Genomic DNA, 18,842 nt, shown 5'->3' on the forward strand with positions numbered 1-18,842 from the left:
ACTAATAGACGTAGCATGTTGATCGTGTCATTTTGTTGCTACTGTTTTCTGCGTGTCAAGTATTTGTTCCTATGACCATGAGATCATATAACTCACTGACACCGGAGGAATGCTTTGTGTGTATCAAACGTCGCAACGTAACTGGGTGACTATAAAGATGCTCTACAGGTATCTCCGAAGGTGTTAGTTGAGTTAGTATGGATCGAGACTGGGATTTGTCACTCCGTGTGACGGAGAGGTATCTCGGGGCCCACTCGGTAATACAACATCACACACAAGCCTTGCAAGCAATGTGACTTAGTGTAAGTTGCGGGATCTTGTATTACGGAACGAGTAAAGAGACTTGCCGGTAAACGAGATTGAAATAGGTATGCGGATACTGACGATCGATTCTCAGGCAAGTAACATACCGAAGGACAAAGGGAATGATATACGGGATTATATGAATCCTTGGCACTGAGGTTCAAACGATAAGATCTTCGTAGAATATGTAGGATCCAATATGGGCATCCAGGTCCCGCTATTGGATATTGACCGAGGAGTCACTCGGGTCATGTCGACATAGTTCTCGAACCCGCAGGGTCTGCACACTTAAGGTTCGACGTTGTTTTATGCGTATTTGAGTTATATGGTTGGTTACCGAATGTTGTTCGGAGTCCGGGATGAGATCAAGGACGTCACGAGGAGCTCCGGAATGGTCCGGAGGTAAAGATTGATATATAGGAAGTCCTGTTTTGGTCACCGGAAAAGTTTCGGGCTCATCGGTAGTGTACCGGGAGTGCCGGGAGGGGTGCCGGGGACCATCGGGAGGGGTGTCACGCCCCAAAGGGTCTCATGGGCTATGGGAAGAGATAAACCAGCCCCTAGTGGGCTGGAATAAGTTCCCACTAAGGCCCATAAGGTTTGAGAAGGAAAAAACACAAGGTGGAAAGAGTTTCCAAGTGGGAAGGTGGAATCCTACTCCAACTAGGATTGGAGTAGGACTCCTCCACCTCCAATTTCGGCCAAACCTTTAGGTTTTGAGGCTGCCTCCTCCCCTCCCTCCCACCTATATATACGGAGGTTTTAGGGCTGATTTGAGACGACTTTTCCACGGCAGCCCGACCACATACCTCCACAGTTTTTCCTCTAGATCGCGTTTCTGCGGAGCTCGGGCGGAGCCCTGCCGAGATTAGATCATCACCAACCTCCGGAGCGCCGTCACGCTGCCGGAGAACTCTTCTACCTCTCCGTCTCTCTTGCTGGATCAAGAAGGCCGAGATCATCGTCGAGCTGTACGTGTGCTGAACGCGGAGGTGCCGTCTGTTCGGTACTAGATCGTGGGACTGATCGCGGGATTGTTCGCGGGGCGGATCGAGGGACGTGAGGACGTTCCACTACATCAACCGCGTTCACTAACGCTTCTGCTGTACGATCTACAAGGGTATGTAGATCACTCATCCCCTCTCATAGATGGACATCACCATGATAGGTCTTCGTGCGCGTAGGAAATTTTTTTTGTTTCCCATGCGACGTTCCCCAACAGTGGCATCATGAGCTAGGTTCATGCGTAGATGTATTCTCGAGTAGAACACAAAAGTTTTTGTGGGCGGTGATGTGCGTATTGCTGCCCTCCTTAGTCTCTTCTTGATTCCGTGGTATTGTTGGATCGAAGCGGCTCGGACCGACATTACTCGTACGCTTACGAGAGACTGGTTTCATCACTACGAGTAACTCCGTTGCTCAAAGATGACTGGCGGGTGTCAGTTTCTCCAACTTTAGTTGAATCGGAATTGACCGAGGAGGTCCTTGGATGAGGTTAAATAGCAATTCATATATCTCCATTGTGGTGTTTGCGTAAGTAAGATGCGATCCTACTAGATACCCATGGTCACCACGTAAAACATGCAACAACAAAATTAGAGGACGTCTAACTTGTTTTTGCAGGGTATGCTTGTGATGTGATATGGCCAAAGATGTGATGTGATATATTGGATGTATGAGATGATCATGTTGTAATAGTTAATATCGACTTGCACGTCGATGGTACGGCAACCGGCAGGAGCCATAGGGTTGTCTTTAAACTAACGTTTGTGCTTGCAGATGCGTTTACTATATTGCTAGGACGTAGCTTTAGTAGTAATAGCATGAGTAGCACGACAACCCCAATGGCGACACGTTGATGGAGATCATGATGATAGAGATCATGGTGTGACGCCGGTGACAAGAAGATCGTGTCGGTGCTTTGGTGATGGAGATCAAGAAGCACGTGATGATGGCCATATCATGTCACTTATGAATTGCATGTGATGTTAATCCTTTTATGCACCTTATCTTGCTTAGAACGACGGTAGCATTATGAGGTGATCTCTCACTAAAATTTCAAGACGAAATTGTGTTCTCCCCGACTGTGCACCGTTGCTACAGTTCGTCGTTTCGAGACACCACGTGATGATCGGGTGTGATAGACTCAACGTTCACATACAACGGGTGCAAAACAGTTGCGCACGCAGAACACTTGGGTTAAGCTTGACGAGCCTAGCATGTGCATACATGGCCTCGGAACACATGAGACCGAAAGGTCGAGCATGAATCGTATAGTTGATATGATTAGCATAGAGATGCTTACCACTGAAACTATTCTCGACTCACGTGATGATCGGACTTGAGATAGTGGATTTGGATCATGTACCACTCAAATGACTAGAGAGATGTACTTTTTGAGTGGGAGTTCTTAAGTAATATGATTAATTGAACTAATTATCATGAACATAGTCTAATGTTCTTTGCGAATTACGATGTAGCTTGCGCTATAGCTCTACTGTTTTTATATGTTCCTAGAGAAAATTTAGTTGAAAATTGATAGTAGCAAACTTTGCAGACTAAGTCTGTAAAACCGAGGATTGTCCTCGTTGCTGCGCAGAAGGCTTATGTCCTTAATGCACCACTCGGTGTGCTGCACCTCGAGCGTCATCTGTGGATGTTGTGAACATCCGACATATACGTTTCTGATGACTACACGATAGTTCAGTGCAAAATACTTAATGGCTTAGAAGCAAGGCACCGAAAACGTTTTGAAACGTCGCGGAACATAAGTGATGTTCTAAAGAGATGAAATTGTGATTTCATGCTTGTGCCCTTGTTAAGAGGTACAAGACCTCCGACAAGATTCTTTGTCCACAAAGTAAAGGAGAAAAGCTCGATCGTTGAGTGTGTGCTCAGATTGTCTGAGTACGGCAATCACTTGAATCAAGTGGGAGTTAATCTTCCAGATGAGATAGTGATGGTTCTCCAAAGACACTGCCACCGAGCTATGAGAGCTTCGTGATGAATTATAACATATCAAGGATAGATACAATGATCCTTGAGCGATTCGCGATGTTTGACACTGCGAAAGTAGAAATCAAGAAGGAGCATCAATAGTTGATGGTTTGTAAAACCACTAAGTTTCAAGAAAGGCAAGGGCTAGAAGGGATACTTCGTGAAATGGCAAAACAGTTGCTGCACTAATGAAGAGACCCAAGATTAAAAACCCGAGACTAAGTGCTTCCGCAATGAGGGGAACAGTCACTGAGGTGGAGCAACTCTAGATGATTGATAGATAAGAAGGCTGGCAAAAGTCGAAAGAAGTATATTTGATATACATGATGTTGATGTGTACTTTACTAGTACTCCTAGTAGCATGAGGGTATTGGATACCGGCTCGGTTTCTAAGTGATTAGTAACACGAAATGAAAGCTACGGCATAAACGGAGACTAGCTAAAGGCGAGGTGACGATACGTGTTGGAAGTGTTTCCAAGGTTGATATGATCAAACGTCGCACGCTCCCTCTACCATCGGGATTGGTGTTAAACCAAAATAATTGTTATTTGGTGCTTGCGTTAAGCATGAACATGATTGGATCGTGTTTATTGCAATACGATTATTCATTTAAAGAGAATAATGGTTACTCTATTTTCTTGAATAATCACCTTCAATGGTTTATTGAATCTCGATCGTAGTGTTACACATGTTCATAATATTGGTGCCAAAAGATACGAGTTAATGATGATAGTACCACTTACTTGTGGCACTGCCGCTTGAGTCATGTTAGTATAAATTGCATGAAGAGGCTCCATGCTGATGGATCTTTGTACTCACCTGATTTCGAATCACTAGTGACATGCAAATCATACCACATGAGCAAGGCCTTGTTTTCATTAAGATGAAATAAGATAGTAACTTGTTGGAAGTGATACATTTTGATGTATGCAGTCCAATGGGTGCTGAGGCACGCAGTGGATATCATCATGTTCTTACTTCACTGACGATTTGAGTAGATACATGAGTATTTACTTAATGAATCACAAATCTGAAATGTTGAAAAGTTCAATTCCGTTTCAGAGTGAAGTTCGTCGTAACAAGAGGATAAACTGTCTACGATATGATCATGGAAATGAATATCTGAGTGACGAGTTTTGGTACGCAGTTAAGACAATGTGGAAATTGTTTCGCAGCTCATGCCACCTGGAACATCATAGTGTGATGATGTGTCTGAACGTCATAGCCACGCACTATTTGGTATGGTGCATACTATGATGTCTCTTATCGAATTACCACTATCGTTTATGGGTTATGCATTAAAGACAACCGCATTCACTTTAAATAGGGTACCGCGTATTTCCATTGAGATGACACAGTATAGACTGAGGTTTAGAGAAATCTAAACTGTCGTTTCTTGAAAGTTTGGAGCTTCGACACTTATGTGAAAAAGTTTCAGTCTGATAAGCTCGAACCCAAAGCGGATAAATGCATCTTCATAGGATATCCAAAACAGTTGGGTACATCTCCTATCTCAGATCCAAAAGCAAAGTGTTTGTTTCTAGAAACGGATCCTTTCTCGAGGAAAGGTTTCTCTCGAAAGAATTGAGTGGGAGGGTAGTAGAACTTGATGAGGTTATTGAACCATCACTTCAACCAGTGTGTAGCAGGGCGCAGGAAGTTGTTCATGTGGCGCCTACACCAATTGAAGTGGAAGCTGATGATGATGATCATTGAGCTTCGAATCAAGTTACTACAAACCTCGTAGGTCGACAAGGTCGCGTACTGCTGCAGAGTAGTACGGTAACCCTGTCTTGGAGGTCATGTTGTTGAGCAACAGTGAACCTACGAGTTATGGAGAAAGCGATGGTGGGCCCAGATTCTGACAAATGGCTGGAAGCCATGAAATCCGAGAGAGGATCCATGTGTGAAAACAAAGTGTAGACTTTGGTAGAACTACTTGATGGTCATAGGACTATTGAGTAAAAATGGATCTTTAAAAGAAGACAGACGATGATGGTGATAAGTCACTATTAAGAAAAGCTCGACTTGTCGCAAAGATGTTTTCGATAAGATCAAACAGTTGACAATGATGAGACTTTCTCACTCGTAGCGATGCTAAAAGTCTGTTAGAATTATGTTAGTTGTTGATGCATTATTTATGAAATATTGCACGCAGGATGTCAAAACATTGTTTTCTCGACGGTTTCCTTGAGCAAACATTGTATGTGATACAACCAGAAGGTTTTGTCGATCCTAAAGATACTAGCAAGTATGCAAGCTCCAGTGATCCTTCAATGGACTGGTGCAAGCATCTCGGAGTTGGAATATACACTTTGATGAGATGATCAAAGATTTTGGGTTTGTACAAGGTTTATGAGAAACTTGTATTTCCAAAGAAGTGAGTGGGAGCACTATAGAATTTCTGATAGGTATATGTGGTTGACATATTGTGGATCAGAAGTAATGTAGAATTTCTGTAAAGCATACAAGGTTGTTTGAAAGAAATTTTCAAAGGAGTACCTGGATTACGCTACTTGAACGTTGAGCATCAAAGATCTATGGAGATAGATCGAAAGCGCTTAATGGAAGTTTCAACAAGATGCATGCCTTGACAAGTTTTTGAAGGAGTTCAAACTAGATCAGCAAAGAAGGAGTTCTTGGTTGCGTTGTGAGGTGTGAATTTGAGTAAGACTCAAAACCCGACCCCGGCAGAATAAAGAGAATAGACGAAGGTCGTCTTCTATGCCTTAGCCGTAGAATCTAAAGTATGCCATGTTGTGTACCGCACCTGATGTGTGCCTTGACTCAAAGTATGTTGAGAGGTACAGAGAGTGATCCATGATTGAATCACTAGCAGCGGTCAAAATTTATCCTTAGTAACTAATGGACTAAGGAATTTTTCTCGATTATGGAGGTGGTTAAAGAGTTCGTCATAAAGGGTTACGTCGATGCAAGCTTTGACACTAATCCAAATAACTATGAGTAGTGAAACGGATTCGTATAGTAGAGTAGATATTTGGAGCATTTCCGAATAGCACGTAGTAGTAGCATCTATAAGATGACATAAAGATTTGTAAAGAACGCACGGATCTAAAAGTTTCAGAACCGTTGACTAAAACCTCTCTCACGAGCAAAACGTGATCAGACCCCATAACTATATGGGTGTTGGATTCGTTGGAATCACATGGTGATGTGAACTAGATTATTGACTCTAGTGCAAGTGGGAGACTGTTGGAAATATGCCCTAGAGGCAATAATAAATTAGTTATTATTATATTTCTTAGTTCATGATAATCGTTTATTATCCATGCTATAATTGTATTGATTGGAAACACAATACTTGTGTGGATACATAGACAAAACACTGTCCCTAGTAAGCCTCTAGTTGACTAGCTCGTTGATCAAAGATGGCCATGGTTTCCTGGCCATAGGCAAGTGTTGTTACTTGATAACGGGATCACATCATTAGGAGAATCATGTGATGGACTAGACCCAAACTAATAGACGTAGCATGTTGATCGTGTCATTTTGTTGCTACTGTTTTCTGCGTGTCAAGTATTTGTTCCTATGACCATGAGATCATATAACTCACTGACACCGGAGGAATGCTTTGTGTGTATCAAACGTCGCAACGTAACTGGGTGACTATAAAGATGCTCTACAGGTATCTCCGAAGGTGTTAGTTGAGTTAGTATGGATCGAGACTGGGATTTGTCACTCCGTGTGACGGAGAGGTATCTCGGGGCCCACTCGGTAATACAACATCACACACAAGCCTTGCAAGCAATGTGACTTAGTGTAAGTTGCGGGATCTTGTATTACGGAACGAGTAAAGAGACTTGCCGGTAAACGATATTGAAATAGGTATGCGGATACTGACGATCGATTCTCAGGCAAGTAACATACCGAAGGACAAAGGGAATGATATACGGGATTATATGAATCCTTGGCACTGAGGTTCAAACGATAAGATCTTCGTAGAATATGTAGGATCCAATATGGGCATCCAGGTCCCGCTATTGGATATTGACCGAGGAGTCACTCGGGTCATGTCGACATAGTTCTCGAACCCGCAGGGTCTGCACACTTAAGGTTCGACGTTGTTTTATGCGTATTTGAGTTATATGGTTGGTTACCGAATGTTGTTCGGAGTCCGGGATGAGATCAAGGACGTCACGAGGAGCTCCGGAATGGTCCGGAGGTAAAGATTGATATATAGGAAGTCCTGTTTTGGTCACCGGAAAAGTTTCGGGCTCATCGGTAGTGTACCGGGAGTGCCGGGAGGGGTGCCGGGGACCATCGGGAGGGGTGTCACGCCCCAAAGGGTCTCATGGGCTATGGGAAGAGATAAACCAGCCCCTAGTGGGCTGGAATAAGTTCCCACTAAGGCCCATAAGGTTTGAGAAGGAAAAAACACAAGGTGGAAAGAGTTTCCAAGTGGGAAGGTGGAATCCTACTCCAACTAGGATTGGAGTAGGACTCCTCCACCTCCAATTTCAGCCAAACCTTTAGGTTTTGAGGCTGCCTCCTCCCCTCCCTCCCACCTATATATACGGAGGTTTTAGGGCTGATTTGAGACGACTTTTCCACGGCAGCCCGACCACATACCTCCACAGTTTTTCCTCTAGATCGCGTTTCTGCGGAGCTCGGGCGGAGCCCTGCCGAGATTAGATCATCACCAACCTCCGGAGCGCCGTCACGCTGCCGGAGAACTCTTCTACCTCTCCGTCTCTCTTGCTGGATCAAGAAGGCCGAGATCATCGTCGAGCTGTACGTGTGCTGAACGCGGAGGTGCCGTCCGTTCGGTACTAGATCGTGGGACTGATCGCGGGATTGTTCGCGGGGCGGATCGAGGGACGTGAGGACGTTCCACTACATCAACCGCGTTCACTAACGCTTCTGCTGTACGATCTACAAGGGTATGTAGATCACTCATCCCCTCTCATAGATGGACATCACCATGATAGGTCTTCGTGCGCGTAGGAAATTTTTTTTTGTTTCCCATGCGACGTTCCCCAACACTCCCTCCCACCAAACCTAGTCCAACTCGGTTTGGGGGGGGAGAGTCCTCCCCCTTGGCTCGGCCGACCCCTTGAGGGTCCTTGGACCCCAAGGCAAGGCCCCCCTCCCTCCCACCTATATATACGGAGGTTTTAGGGCTGCTTTGAGACGACTTTTCCACGGCAGCCCGACCACATACCTCCACGGTTTTTCCTCTAGATCGCGTTTCTGCGGAGCTCGGGCGGAGCCCTGCTGAGACAAGGTCATCACCAACCTCCGGAGTGCCGTCACGCTGCCGGAGAACTCTTCTACCTCTCCGTCTCTCTTGCTGGATCAAGAAGGCCGAGATCATCGTCGAGCTGTACGTGTGCTGAACGCGGAGGTGCCGTCCGTTCGGTACTAGATCGTGGGACTGGTCGCGGGATTGTTCGTGGGGCGGATCGAGGGACGTGAGGACGTTCCACTACATCAACCGCGTTCTCTAACGCTTCTGCTGTACGATCTACAAGGGTACGTAGATCACTCATCCCCTCTCGTAGATGGACATCACCATGATAGGTCTTTGTGCGCGTAGGAAAATTTTTGTTTCCCATGCGACGTTCCCCAACAGTGTGATGTAGGAAGAAGATGAGACGGAAGGAGAACAAGTTCCTTGCGGAGTTGGGCGCCGGCATTAGGATGGAGAGTCGCAAAGGGAAAAATGTGTTCATCAAACACCACGTCGCGGGAGATATAAACGAGGTCGTTGGAGATATCTAAGCATTTGTACCCTTTGTGAAGATTGTTGTATCCTATGAAAACACTTTGTTTGGAGACAAATTCGAGTTTATGTTTGTTGAAAGGACGGAGATTTGGCCACACTGCACAACCAAAATATACGAAGGGATGTGTAGTTGGGTTTGATGCCAAAAAGACGCTCAAGAGGGGTTTGATTATTGATTACATGACTAGGAACATGGTTGACAAGATAAACGGTGGTGAGGAATGCCTCATCCCAAAATTTTAATGGCATAAAAGCACGAGCAAGGAGGGACAACCCCACTTCGACAATGTGTCGATGTTTCTGTTCAGCAGATCCATTCTGTTGGTGTGCATGAGGGCAGGAGACATGGTGAGTGATAAATGTGCTCAAAAAAAGGAATTAAACTTTTGATATTCACCCCAGTCTATTTGCATGGAAAGAATTTTGCAATCAAAAAGGCGTTCAACAAGTTGTTGAAAGTGATGAAATTTCTCAAACACATCAGACTTATTCTTCAGCAAATAAATCCAAATAAATTTGCTAAAATTATCAATAAAGCTCACATAATAGATTTGTGTGCCTACAAAGTTTGGACCAGGACCCCACACATTTGAATAAACAAGCTCTAAAGGAGCCTTTGACTCACTAGTTGATTGAGGATACGGAAGTTGATGGCTTTTGGCCATCTCACAAGCATCACAAACCAAGTGATGATCCTTTTTATTGGACACTCGAAGATGAAAATCATGAAGAATTCTTTAAACTACCGGTAATGAAGGATGCCTTAGGTGCCTATGCCACCGAGATGTGGATGGTGTTGATACACCTAGCACTTGACGTGAAGGAGCATCTTGACCACCGGAGACAGGAGACAGGAAACGGGCCCCCTCTACTTTTGCCTTGAAGAATTGTTCTCCGATTGGCCCGATCCTTGACAAAGAAAATTTCAGGGTAAATCTCAAGGAAAGCATTATTGTCAAGATAAGCTTATGGCCAGAAAGTAGGCTTTGATCGGATTTGGGTGCATGGAGAATATTTTTTAGTTCAATAGATCCATTGGGGGTGACAAGAGTAGAATGACCAATATGTGCTATGTCCATACATTCACCACTAGCTGTGTGGATTTGATCCTTGCCAGTGTAGCGATCACGGACGGTGAGATTCTCCAACTCACCTGTCACGTGACATGTCGCGCCCGTGTCCAAGTACCAGTTCGTGTCCACACCATAGGAGTGAACCGCGTTGGTGGAGCGATTTCCACCCCCTCGGAAGGTCAAGCAGGGTTGCGAACGTTGTTGTTGTAGCCACGATCATACCGCTTTTTACAGCGCCATGCACCATGTCCCATCTCCTTACAGATCTGACATTTTTCTTGGACACGGTCACCGCGATCGCCGCGATCACCTCCTTCTTGGCGCGGCGCCCAACCAGCACCACCGCCGACGGAGTTGTCGGAGTGGGGGCCACCCATGTAGTTGTTGTTGTAGCCACGGGGGGCACCGTCGATGCCGCCGCGACCGGGATTCCCGCGCCCTCCACAGTGTGATGCATGATTCGCCGAGTGGGACGCAGGGAAGGCAGCGTTCAGTGCTGCAATGCGTGATTCAGCAGCGAGTAGCACAAAGAAAAGCTCCCCAAGGCCAATCGGATGATCGGCCGCATTGCGCGTAGAGAGGGCTGGCACGAAGCCGCTGTAGTCTGATTCGTGAAGCAGCCCTTGCAGCATGTGGGAGACAACGCCGTCCTCATCCATAGGCTTGCCGGCAGCAACCAGCTCATCAGCGATGCTCGTCATCTTGATGTAGTACGCCGTTGCGGACATGTCTCCTTTGCGGGTGTGCTCGATCGTGGTGCGGAGCTGGATGACTCTCGCCCTTGACTGCGAAGCAATGCTTTGCAGAAGGGCTCTCCAGATCGTGGCGGCGGTGGTGCACGAGCTAACCTGCAGCAGCACTTCGCGAGAAAGCGATGAGATCAAAAACATAAGAACTTGTTGATTTTGAGTCACTCATATAGCATGCTCTGGATTCAGTGCACATGTGATCTTCCGAGAGACATCTTTCTCCGAGATGATCACAGTGGCAGGCTCATGGATCGAGCTATCCAGGTAGCCCATCATCCTCACGTATGACTCAAGAGGCCTTTACGTGGACATAAAAAGGGCTACCAACAATTTTTAACAAATTGTCAAAGCCAGGACTTGAACTCAAAGCCTTAGCTCTCATACCATGTTAAGCTTCATGCACTAGCCAACGCAACCAAAAGTCTAAACTGATAGAAAGGGCTAGTGCAATCTATATATACTGTAACAATTGATCTCCAAGAAACAATCACAACAAGCCTAACAGATTACAACTCACACAACCCAGGTAAAACAATCACAACAATCCTAACATATTACAACTCACACAACCCAGCTAAAACAATCACAACAATCCTAACAGATTACAACTCACACAACCCAGCTAGCTATATGTTTAACACTAGTATTGGTTATACAACTCACACAACCCAGCTAGCTATATGTTTAGCACTAGTATTGGTTATACAACTCACACAACCCAGCTAGCTATATGTTTAACACTAATATTGGTTAATGATGTTGTAACATCACTTGCGTACTTTTTTTATTGATTATTAATGAAAATTACTGTAGAACAGTCTCGGTTCAGAAAAAAAGTGCATGAAGTAACTGACCGTAAAACAAACGAGCGAAACAATGAGGCGTAATATAATCTCGTATCTGTATTGGTTGCAGCGACTTCTTACAGTAAAACCAAACTTTTAAAGAATGCACTATCCGTATGTTTATGAACCTCGCGAAGCTGCAGACCTGCAAGCAAAACTAACAAGTGGAAACGCATACACAAGTAATAGTGACACACGCATGTCACGGACGGCTATCATCTTGCTGTGGTAGTAATGATCAACTCATCTGCATGCCGGGGCGGCTGCTCCTCGCACTCATTGACATTGACCAGTCAATACTGCTGTATGGGGGAGTTGAGCCCCTCCTGCATGGCCATGGGGTGCGGCGTGTTGTGCCGCTTCGACAAGGACGTCATGGCCAGCGACTCCCTGAAGGACGCCCGCCGCTCAAGGCGCTTCACGGTGAACCGCGTGTAGGCCACGCGGATGTAGGGCGCGGCGGCCTCCTTGACCTTGAGGACGAAGAAGAAGGTGACGCGGTAGGCGAGTAGGAGGATGAAGATCATGGCTAGGTCTAGCCACTTGGAGTAGCTGACGCTCAGCCCCATCATGTTGGTGATGATGAACTCGCCGGTCAGCTTGTCGCCTCCCGGCGTCATCGGCTCGAACTCCAGCCCCAGCAGGTCGTTCTTGTATGCACCCTGCATGCCGAGGCAAATGCTTTCAGTTTCAGATGCATGCTAGCTAGGATTTTACTTGCATCATCCATTGCGAAATTAATTAGCTGACCGATCAAAAGCTGTACCTTCAAACCCCAAGAGCCGTAGACAATGTAGGACACTGGGTATTTCCAGAATATCTTGGGAAGTTCCGGGAGAAGCCGGAAGAATCCAGACGTCAACATCATGATCCCCTGCAAAATGCAAGCATCAATCCTGTCAGACACCAACACTGCAAGAAGGCACGACGAGCCAAAGTGATGAAATGCATAGAGGAAAATATTGGTTGCAGAATTACAATGACGCCAGCGCCAAGGATGAGGCCCATGAGGAAGTTGGGCACAAGGGCCGAGATGATCATCATGAGGCTCTCGATGACAGAGACGCCACCATAGAGGTTAAGGGCGAAGAAGGCGAAGTAGCTGAATCCTGGTCGGAACTTAACCATCCAGTATGTAATGGAGGCGCTGGCCCAGGACATGGTCAACAGGAACGGCATGGAGGAGAGGAAGTTGGATATGATGTAGGCGGCGACGCCGTAGTGGCCGTTCTGCCGCTCGAGGGAGAAGACCTTCATCTCCTCAATGAAGGAGGGGAAGCCGCCGATGGACATGAATGTCATGAAGCCGGAGACGAAACCACCGCACGAGGCACGCGCCTGGATTGCAGTGTAGCTGTTGCCGACGTCGTAGTAGATGGTGCCGAGGCAGATGGCCATCAGGACGTAGATGATGATGCGCAGCCTGTAGTAGCCGAAGTCACGGTACATGTTGATGTAGGAGCGCTTGGTCAACGTGCGCAGCTGTTTGCACCAGGTCGCTTGGCTGCCCTTCACTGCCTCCTCCAGCACACCCTCCTGCAAATCCAACGCACCAGCGTACATGTCAAAATTTAGAAAAAATACGGATCGAAGAAAATTGAGAAAGATGTTTGAAATTTGAGAGTTGGCTTACTATTTTGCTTATCTCGTTTATAGTGTTCCTAACCATCATGGCATAGTCTGAGATCCGGTACTTATCCACGAGCCTCTCTCTGATCTCTGAAGTTGAGTACTTCAGCAGGGGATCAAGATCTGCCTCCTTCAAATCAAACAAAAATGTATTTATTCCGATCAGAAAACACATGTACTGAAAGGTCACAATGCAAGGATGTAAAAAACCAGTCCTCAATTTGCTCATACTGCTCGGAGCTTCATGGATCCTTTCATGGCCGTGGCGACATCGTCGAAGTCAGAATTGACGCACCGGAGAAAGTGGTCGGATGGGTTCCTCCGGCTGGGGCAGGGGAATCCGGTTTCTGCAAAGAACTGACAAAATAACAAAAGCAACAATGTTTTTAAGCACAAGTTCTCGAAGAAAAAACATGCAAGCAGTTCGTGTGATGGTACGTATGGTACTACCTGCGGTGCAAGCTTAGCGTCTCCAAAGTAGACACTCTCGCCGCTGGAGAGGAGGCAGAGATCATCGAAGAGTGCGAACACCTCGCTGCTCGGCTGGTGCACCGACGAGACGATGGTGCGTCCACCGTCGATGGCAAGTGTGCGCAGCGTCTCAATGACAGAGAAGGCGGAGGCGCTGTCGAGGCCGCTGGTGGGCTCGTCGAGGAATAGGAGGCGCGGCCGGGTGAGGATCTCCAGTGCGATGCACAGTCGCTTCTTCTCGCCGCCACTAATGCCCCGGAGGTGCCATGTGCCGACGGGACGGTCAGCGCACTCCCGTAGGCCCATCTCATCCAGTGTATCGTCGACGACTCGGCGCACCTCAGCCTTTGACATGCTCGACGGCAGCCGCAGCTGCGCCGAGTAGGTGACCGTCTCCCGGACGGTCAGCGTGCCCAGCAGAACGTTCTCCTGTGTCACGTACGCCTGTAGAGAGACCGATGTACACACCACCGACGTCAAACACTTTAGAGCCTACTTGGAGAAGGATCACTATTTCTTGGTTCCTCGTACCGTATTTATTAAGACAAATTTGGTAGCTCGTATTTCAGTACAACAGTCAGGGGTACTGGTATGTTAATATTGTGTAATCTTATCCCCATGCAATGACAGTTCGTACTCCCTCCGTAAAGAAATATAAGAGCGTTTAGATCACTAAGGTAGTGATCTAAACACTATTATATTTGTTTACAGAGGGAGTACTTCCATATGGATCCTCTATGTCATGAAATTAATTGTACTGGCCCGCAAAAAAGGAATTAGATTGTACTGAAATTAAAGTACTAATTTCACAACTACACGTCACACATAATCCCTTTTGAAATTGCTACCCACACCTCTGCCGTGTAGCATCAGAATTTCAGTATTGATTAGTTTATTTTTTTCACTTGATTTATGTTTAGACACAGATTATTCCTGAACACCCAACAGCCACTTAAACTGCAGTTAGTCCTTTTTCCACATGGCCATGTTCCTTATGCTCAAAACAATTTTTGATAAGATTAGGAGGTCATTTTTCTAGCAAGGGGGTGCTGCAAAAAGGAAGTATCATCTCGTAATGTGGGATCTGAGGTTTGGGCATGGAAAACTAGCCTAAACTGAAATTTAGCTTAGTGTGCAAATGGTGTTCTTGTTTGGAAGCTGAAGCTGAACCCTGGCAACGTCTTACGTGAGCCAGATATCCGAGGGGAGCTGGAGTTCGCCATAGGGCACATGTGTTTAGGGTTATTTAGTTGTTTAACACACACTTCTTATATTTTGAGGAACATATGGCTAGATTATTTTTACAAGTTTGGCACGGTTAAGGATTTTACTAGAATCTGAAATTCGCATTTCCTTTTTCCTTGAAAAGAAGCATTCCATTTCCAAGTTGCAGCCGTACACAAGTCAAAATTTTACACAAGAGTGGAGTGTCTAGTCCACATTAATTATTTTCATTGACTAATACCATTAGTGTGTGGCACCCATGTATAATACTGATAGGGACTGACAACTGCATTTTGTAATGTCATACTGAAAGGGATTGACAACTGCATTTTGTAATCCAATGCATCCCCCTATTTAACATGAAACAAGAATTGGTTGGGCTTTTAATGACAGTGCCATTCTCGTAGTACATGTTCCGGTGGCAACAGGCTGACGAAGTGCCTTGAGATAGTGAGCTGAAATGGACTTATTTTTGGCACTGTCCAGTGGCTTTTCAAAAGCATGTCTATTATTATTTGAACATAAGAATGTGATAGCTTGTTGAGAGAAGATCTACTTTAGATCATTAGATGTCAACCCCGAACTGCCCAAGATACTTTCCTAAGCAGTATACTCTAATAACTGAATTCAGATGGGGAAACCACCAGAAGACTAATTGTGGAGTATGAACCGGCACATGAAGGGCTTGATGAGTTCCAAGCCCTAGCTACCAACTAAGGCCTTGCTTTTGGTACAATCCATACGATCCATCGAAATTAGAGGGGTCAAAAGGAACCATTCCGTGGCATATGGGTTTTTTGCCGGCGTTAGTTTTTACGGGAAGGAAAGAGCGCACCCAGCCTCCGCAATCCGCATCAATCGATGCCCTCTGCAACGGACACATAGATGTCAGATAACAAACTCACCGATTGGATTGTCTTGGTATGAGCTTAACGGCAACTACAACTACCATTATGCATCCTGCTCTTAGCGAATACAGTCTGAAACCCTCCGCAATCCGATTGGTTGCTCTGTATACAAAGCGGGGGAAACCCTTTTTCGGTAATACAGTCTGAAATCAGTCTGAACCTGAACTTGACCCCCGATTATCCGACCTTTCAGCTGGGCTCATAAACGTGCTTATGGTCACTTTGTGCATAGGGAGTACTAGCCCAACATGGTGACTGACAAATTCATCCACAAGCAATAAGCAATTGAAGACATGTTAAGCATAGTACTGAAGCCTCATGTTTGTTGACATGACGTTTTGATTGGAAAAATGGGAATGAAGCGCATGATAAGTTTTGTTGCAGGAAATAGCTCACTGTTAAGAGTATAATTAGGCTTCTACTATAGCTTTCACTCACCACCGCGCCAAAGTCGAGCCGCCTCTTCTTGCCATTGAGCAGCACCTTGCCGGTCTGGAGCACATTCCTGGCCAGCCTCCCTGCAACGAACGCAGAAATTACTGATTTTGCTACTACTACTCTAATAGTACAACAACAACAACAATCGAAAGGAGGGTAAACCTGCTGGAACAAACGTGTAGAACTGGATCCAAATGGTCAGTCTTAACACAAGGGGGAAAAAATCGGTGAAAGGAGAGCATGTAGATGTGTTTGCATACCGGAGAGGGAGTCGAGGAGGGTGGACTTGCCGGAGCCGGAGGGCCCCATGATGGCTACGATCCTGCCGGGCACGGCATAGCCGAACAGCCCTTGCAATAGCTTCTTGGTTGGCCGGCCGCCGGACCCAGGCAGCACGGCCGTTAGGTTCTCCCATGTCAAGCTCGCCCCTCCCGTCTCCGCGTACCGCGCCGCCGGCGACAGCGCCCCCGCCCACGCCGTCCCGTTCCCCTCCCCCATCTCCTCTCCACTAGTACCTAGTTGGTTTTCCTCTCTTCAACTCCGAGATGGATGCAAGCATATGCCCGCGACTCCTCTCCTCCAGCGCAGCCGAGCGAGGCAAGCAACTTACCTTGGCTACCCAGGCAACCCCCCACCATTAATGCTGAGAGAGAGAGAGAGAGAAAGAGAGTGAGAAACCGAGAGATTGCTCGGCTGGAATTTATGCTGCCGCGTTCTCTCCATCGTTGGACCTCGTTTTCTCCACGGCGCTCCACTTCATTTTCAATTTACAGTTGAGGTGGTGACGTGACGAGAGGCATGGATGGGACTGTGAGCAGCGGCCTAGCCCTAGCCGCCTAGTAGATCACGCATTCATGGCGGTGGAGGTTGCGAAGCAGGTGGTAGTAACTGCGACTAATTAAATCGGCCTGGGATCGACGGGTGTACGCCACCACAGCAGGGCCGCTACTTGGCTCTTTCATGTCCTCGTTAATCAATGGAATTAGCTGGGGCGGGTTGGGTTGGGATTATTAATCCGACAGGGTTGCCATGAAAGAGCTCTCGTTAATCAATGGAATTAGATGGGGTGGGTTGGGTTATTAAGGTTACTCCCAATGTTTCATCTTCTACGGATGCTAAGATTGTCATATAAGAAAAAATGAAATGTAACAAACTAATTAATAAAAAAAAGATGAATGTGGTGACCCAGGAACAAACAATGGTAAGCGCTTGAACCTAGATAAAACAATTAAATGAAGGAAATGCACCCATGCATGCACAACTTTAGTTGCAAAAGCATTAAATAAGAAGGCTTAGCTACCATAAGGTAAGCAACTAGTATGCATTAGGGACTTTAGTTGCTAAACTATTTAATGTGCTTAGCACCTCATCTTAGCACCAATGCATTGGAAGTGGCCTAATCCCACCCAAGGGTTGTCATGAAAGAGCCGAGACGCACTGTCGTGGCGGTTATCTATTCCATAAAAGTCTGACAAGATCATACATCAAACCACCCGAAGACATCACTCACACATACAAACATGATAATGTTGAGTGCTCCCATTCTTCATATCAAAAACTATTGTCATCACCGATCCATCCCTAGAACGTATCGGAACAACAAACGATGCAGCAAACCTAAATCGTATACCACTTGCACACGTTTTAGAAGCCGCCATCATCATCGAACCACTGTCTCATCTTCAGGAGAGAGATCCGTATCACCATTGTCAGTTCGTCAATCCGTCGACGCCACCACGGCGCCCAACGGCGTCACCGTCTTGCGCTCGTCCATCCTGACATGAAGGCTCTGAAAGATCTGTCGTGTGTAGCACCTGTCGAGCATGCATGACACAGCGTAGCACCTGTCGGCCACGCATGACTTGACGTCTCCACCGAAGCTTCGATCAAGATGAAGCTGCTCCATGATACGTCTCCGTCGTATCTACTTTTCCGATCTCTTTTGCCCTTGTTTTGGATTCTAATTTGCATGATTTGAATGCAACTAACCCGGACTGACGCTGTTTTCAGCAGAATTGCCATGGTGTTGTTTTTGTGCAGAAATTAAAGTTCTCGGAACGTCCTGAAAATTTACGGAGATTTTTTCTGAAATAAAAGAAAAATATCTGCGCAAAGATCCACCTGAGGGGGTGTGCCAGTGGGCCACAAGCCCACATGGTGCGGCCACCCCCTTAGGCCGCGCCATGCAGGCTTGTGGGGCCCACGTGGCACCATCGCCCCCAATCTCAGTCCTATATCTTCCGTTTCGCCTGGAAAAAAATCAGAGAGAAGGTTTCATCGCGTTTTGCGATACGGAGGCGCCGCCACATCTTGTTCTTCATTTGGAGGGCAAATCTGGAGTCCGTTTCGGGCTCCAAAGAGGGGAAATCGTTGCCATCGTCATCATCAACCTTTCTCCATCGACAATTCCATGATGCTCTTCATCGTTTGTAAGTAATCTCATCGTAGGCTTGCTGGA

The 18,842-nt window shown here is 46.4% G+C and overlaps 1 protein-coding gene across 1 annotated transcript; it reads right to left on the reverse strand.

Moving 5' to 3' along the window:
* Window positions 1-11,739: 11,739 nt before the first annotated feature.
* LOC123427878 (ABC transporter G family member 12-like) lies at window positions 11,740-17,211 on the reverse strand. The gene is made up of 8 exons (XM_045112018.1): window positions 16,645-17,211; window positions 16,385-16,464; window positions 13,794-14,258; window positions 13,575-13,700; window positions 13,348-13,473; window positions 12,693-13,250; window positions 12,481-12,588; window positions 11,740-12,376 (listed from the first exon to the last, which is right to left on the reverse strand). The coding sequence occupies exons 1-8, from the start codon at window positions 16,880-16,882 to the stop codon at window positions 12,008-12,010; spliced, it is 2,070 nt and encodes a 689-aa protein (XP_044967953.1). The 5' UTR covers window positions 16,883-17,211; the 3' UTR covers window positions 11,740-12,007.
* Between the last annotated feature and the right edge of the window lie 1,631 nt (window positions 17,212-18,842).

Source organism: Hordeum vulgare, chromosome 1H (genome assembly GCF_904849725.1).
Source record: "Hordeum vulgare subsp. vulgare chromosome 1H, MorexV3_pseudomolecules_assembly, whole genome shotgun sequence".
Classification (NCBI taxonomy): domain Eukaryota; kingdom Viridiplantae; phylum Streptophyta; class Magnoliopsida; order Poales; family Poaceae; genus Hordeum; species Hordeum vulgare.

Excerpts from the sequence above, each read along its gene's own strand:
- LOC123427878 (XM_045112018.1), bottom strand. The coding sequence starts at position 16,882 with ATGGGGGAGGGGAACGGGACGGCGTGGGCGGGGGCGCTGTCGCCGGCG. Across the intron at positions 13,701-13,793 it reads ACGCTAAGCTTGCACCGCAG|TTCTTTGCAGAAACCGGATT; the intron begins GTAGTACCATAC and ends TTATTTTGTCAG. Across the intron at positions 12,377-12,480 it reads ACGGCTCTTGGGGTTTGAAG|GGTGCATACAAGAACGACCT; the intron begins GTACAGCTTTTG and ends CTCGGCATGCAG.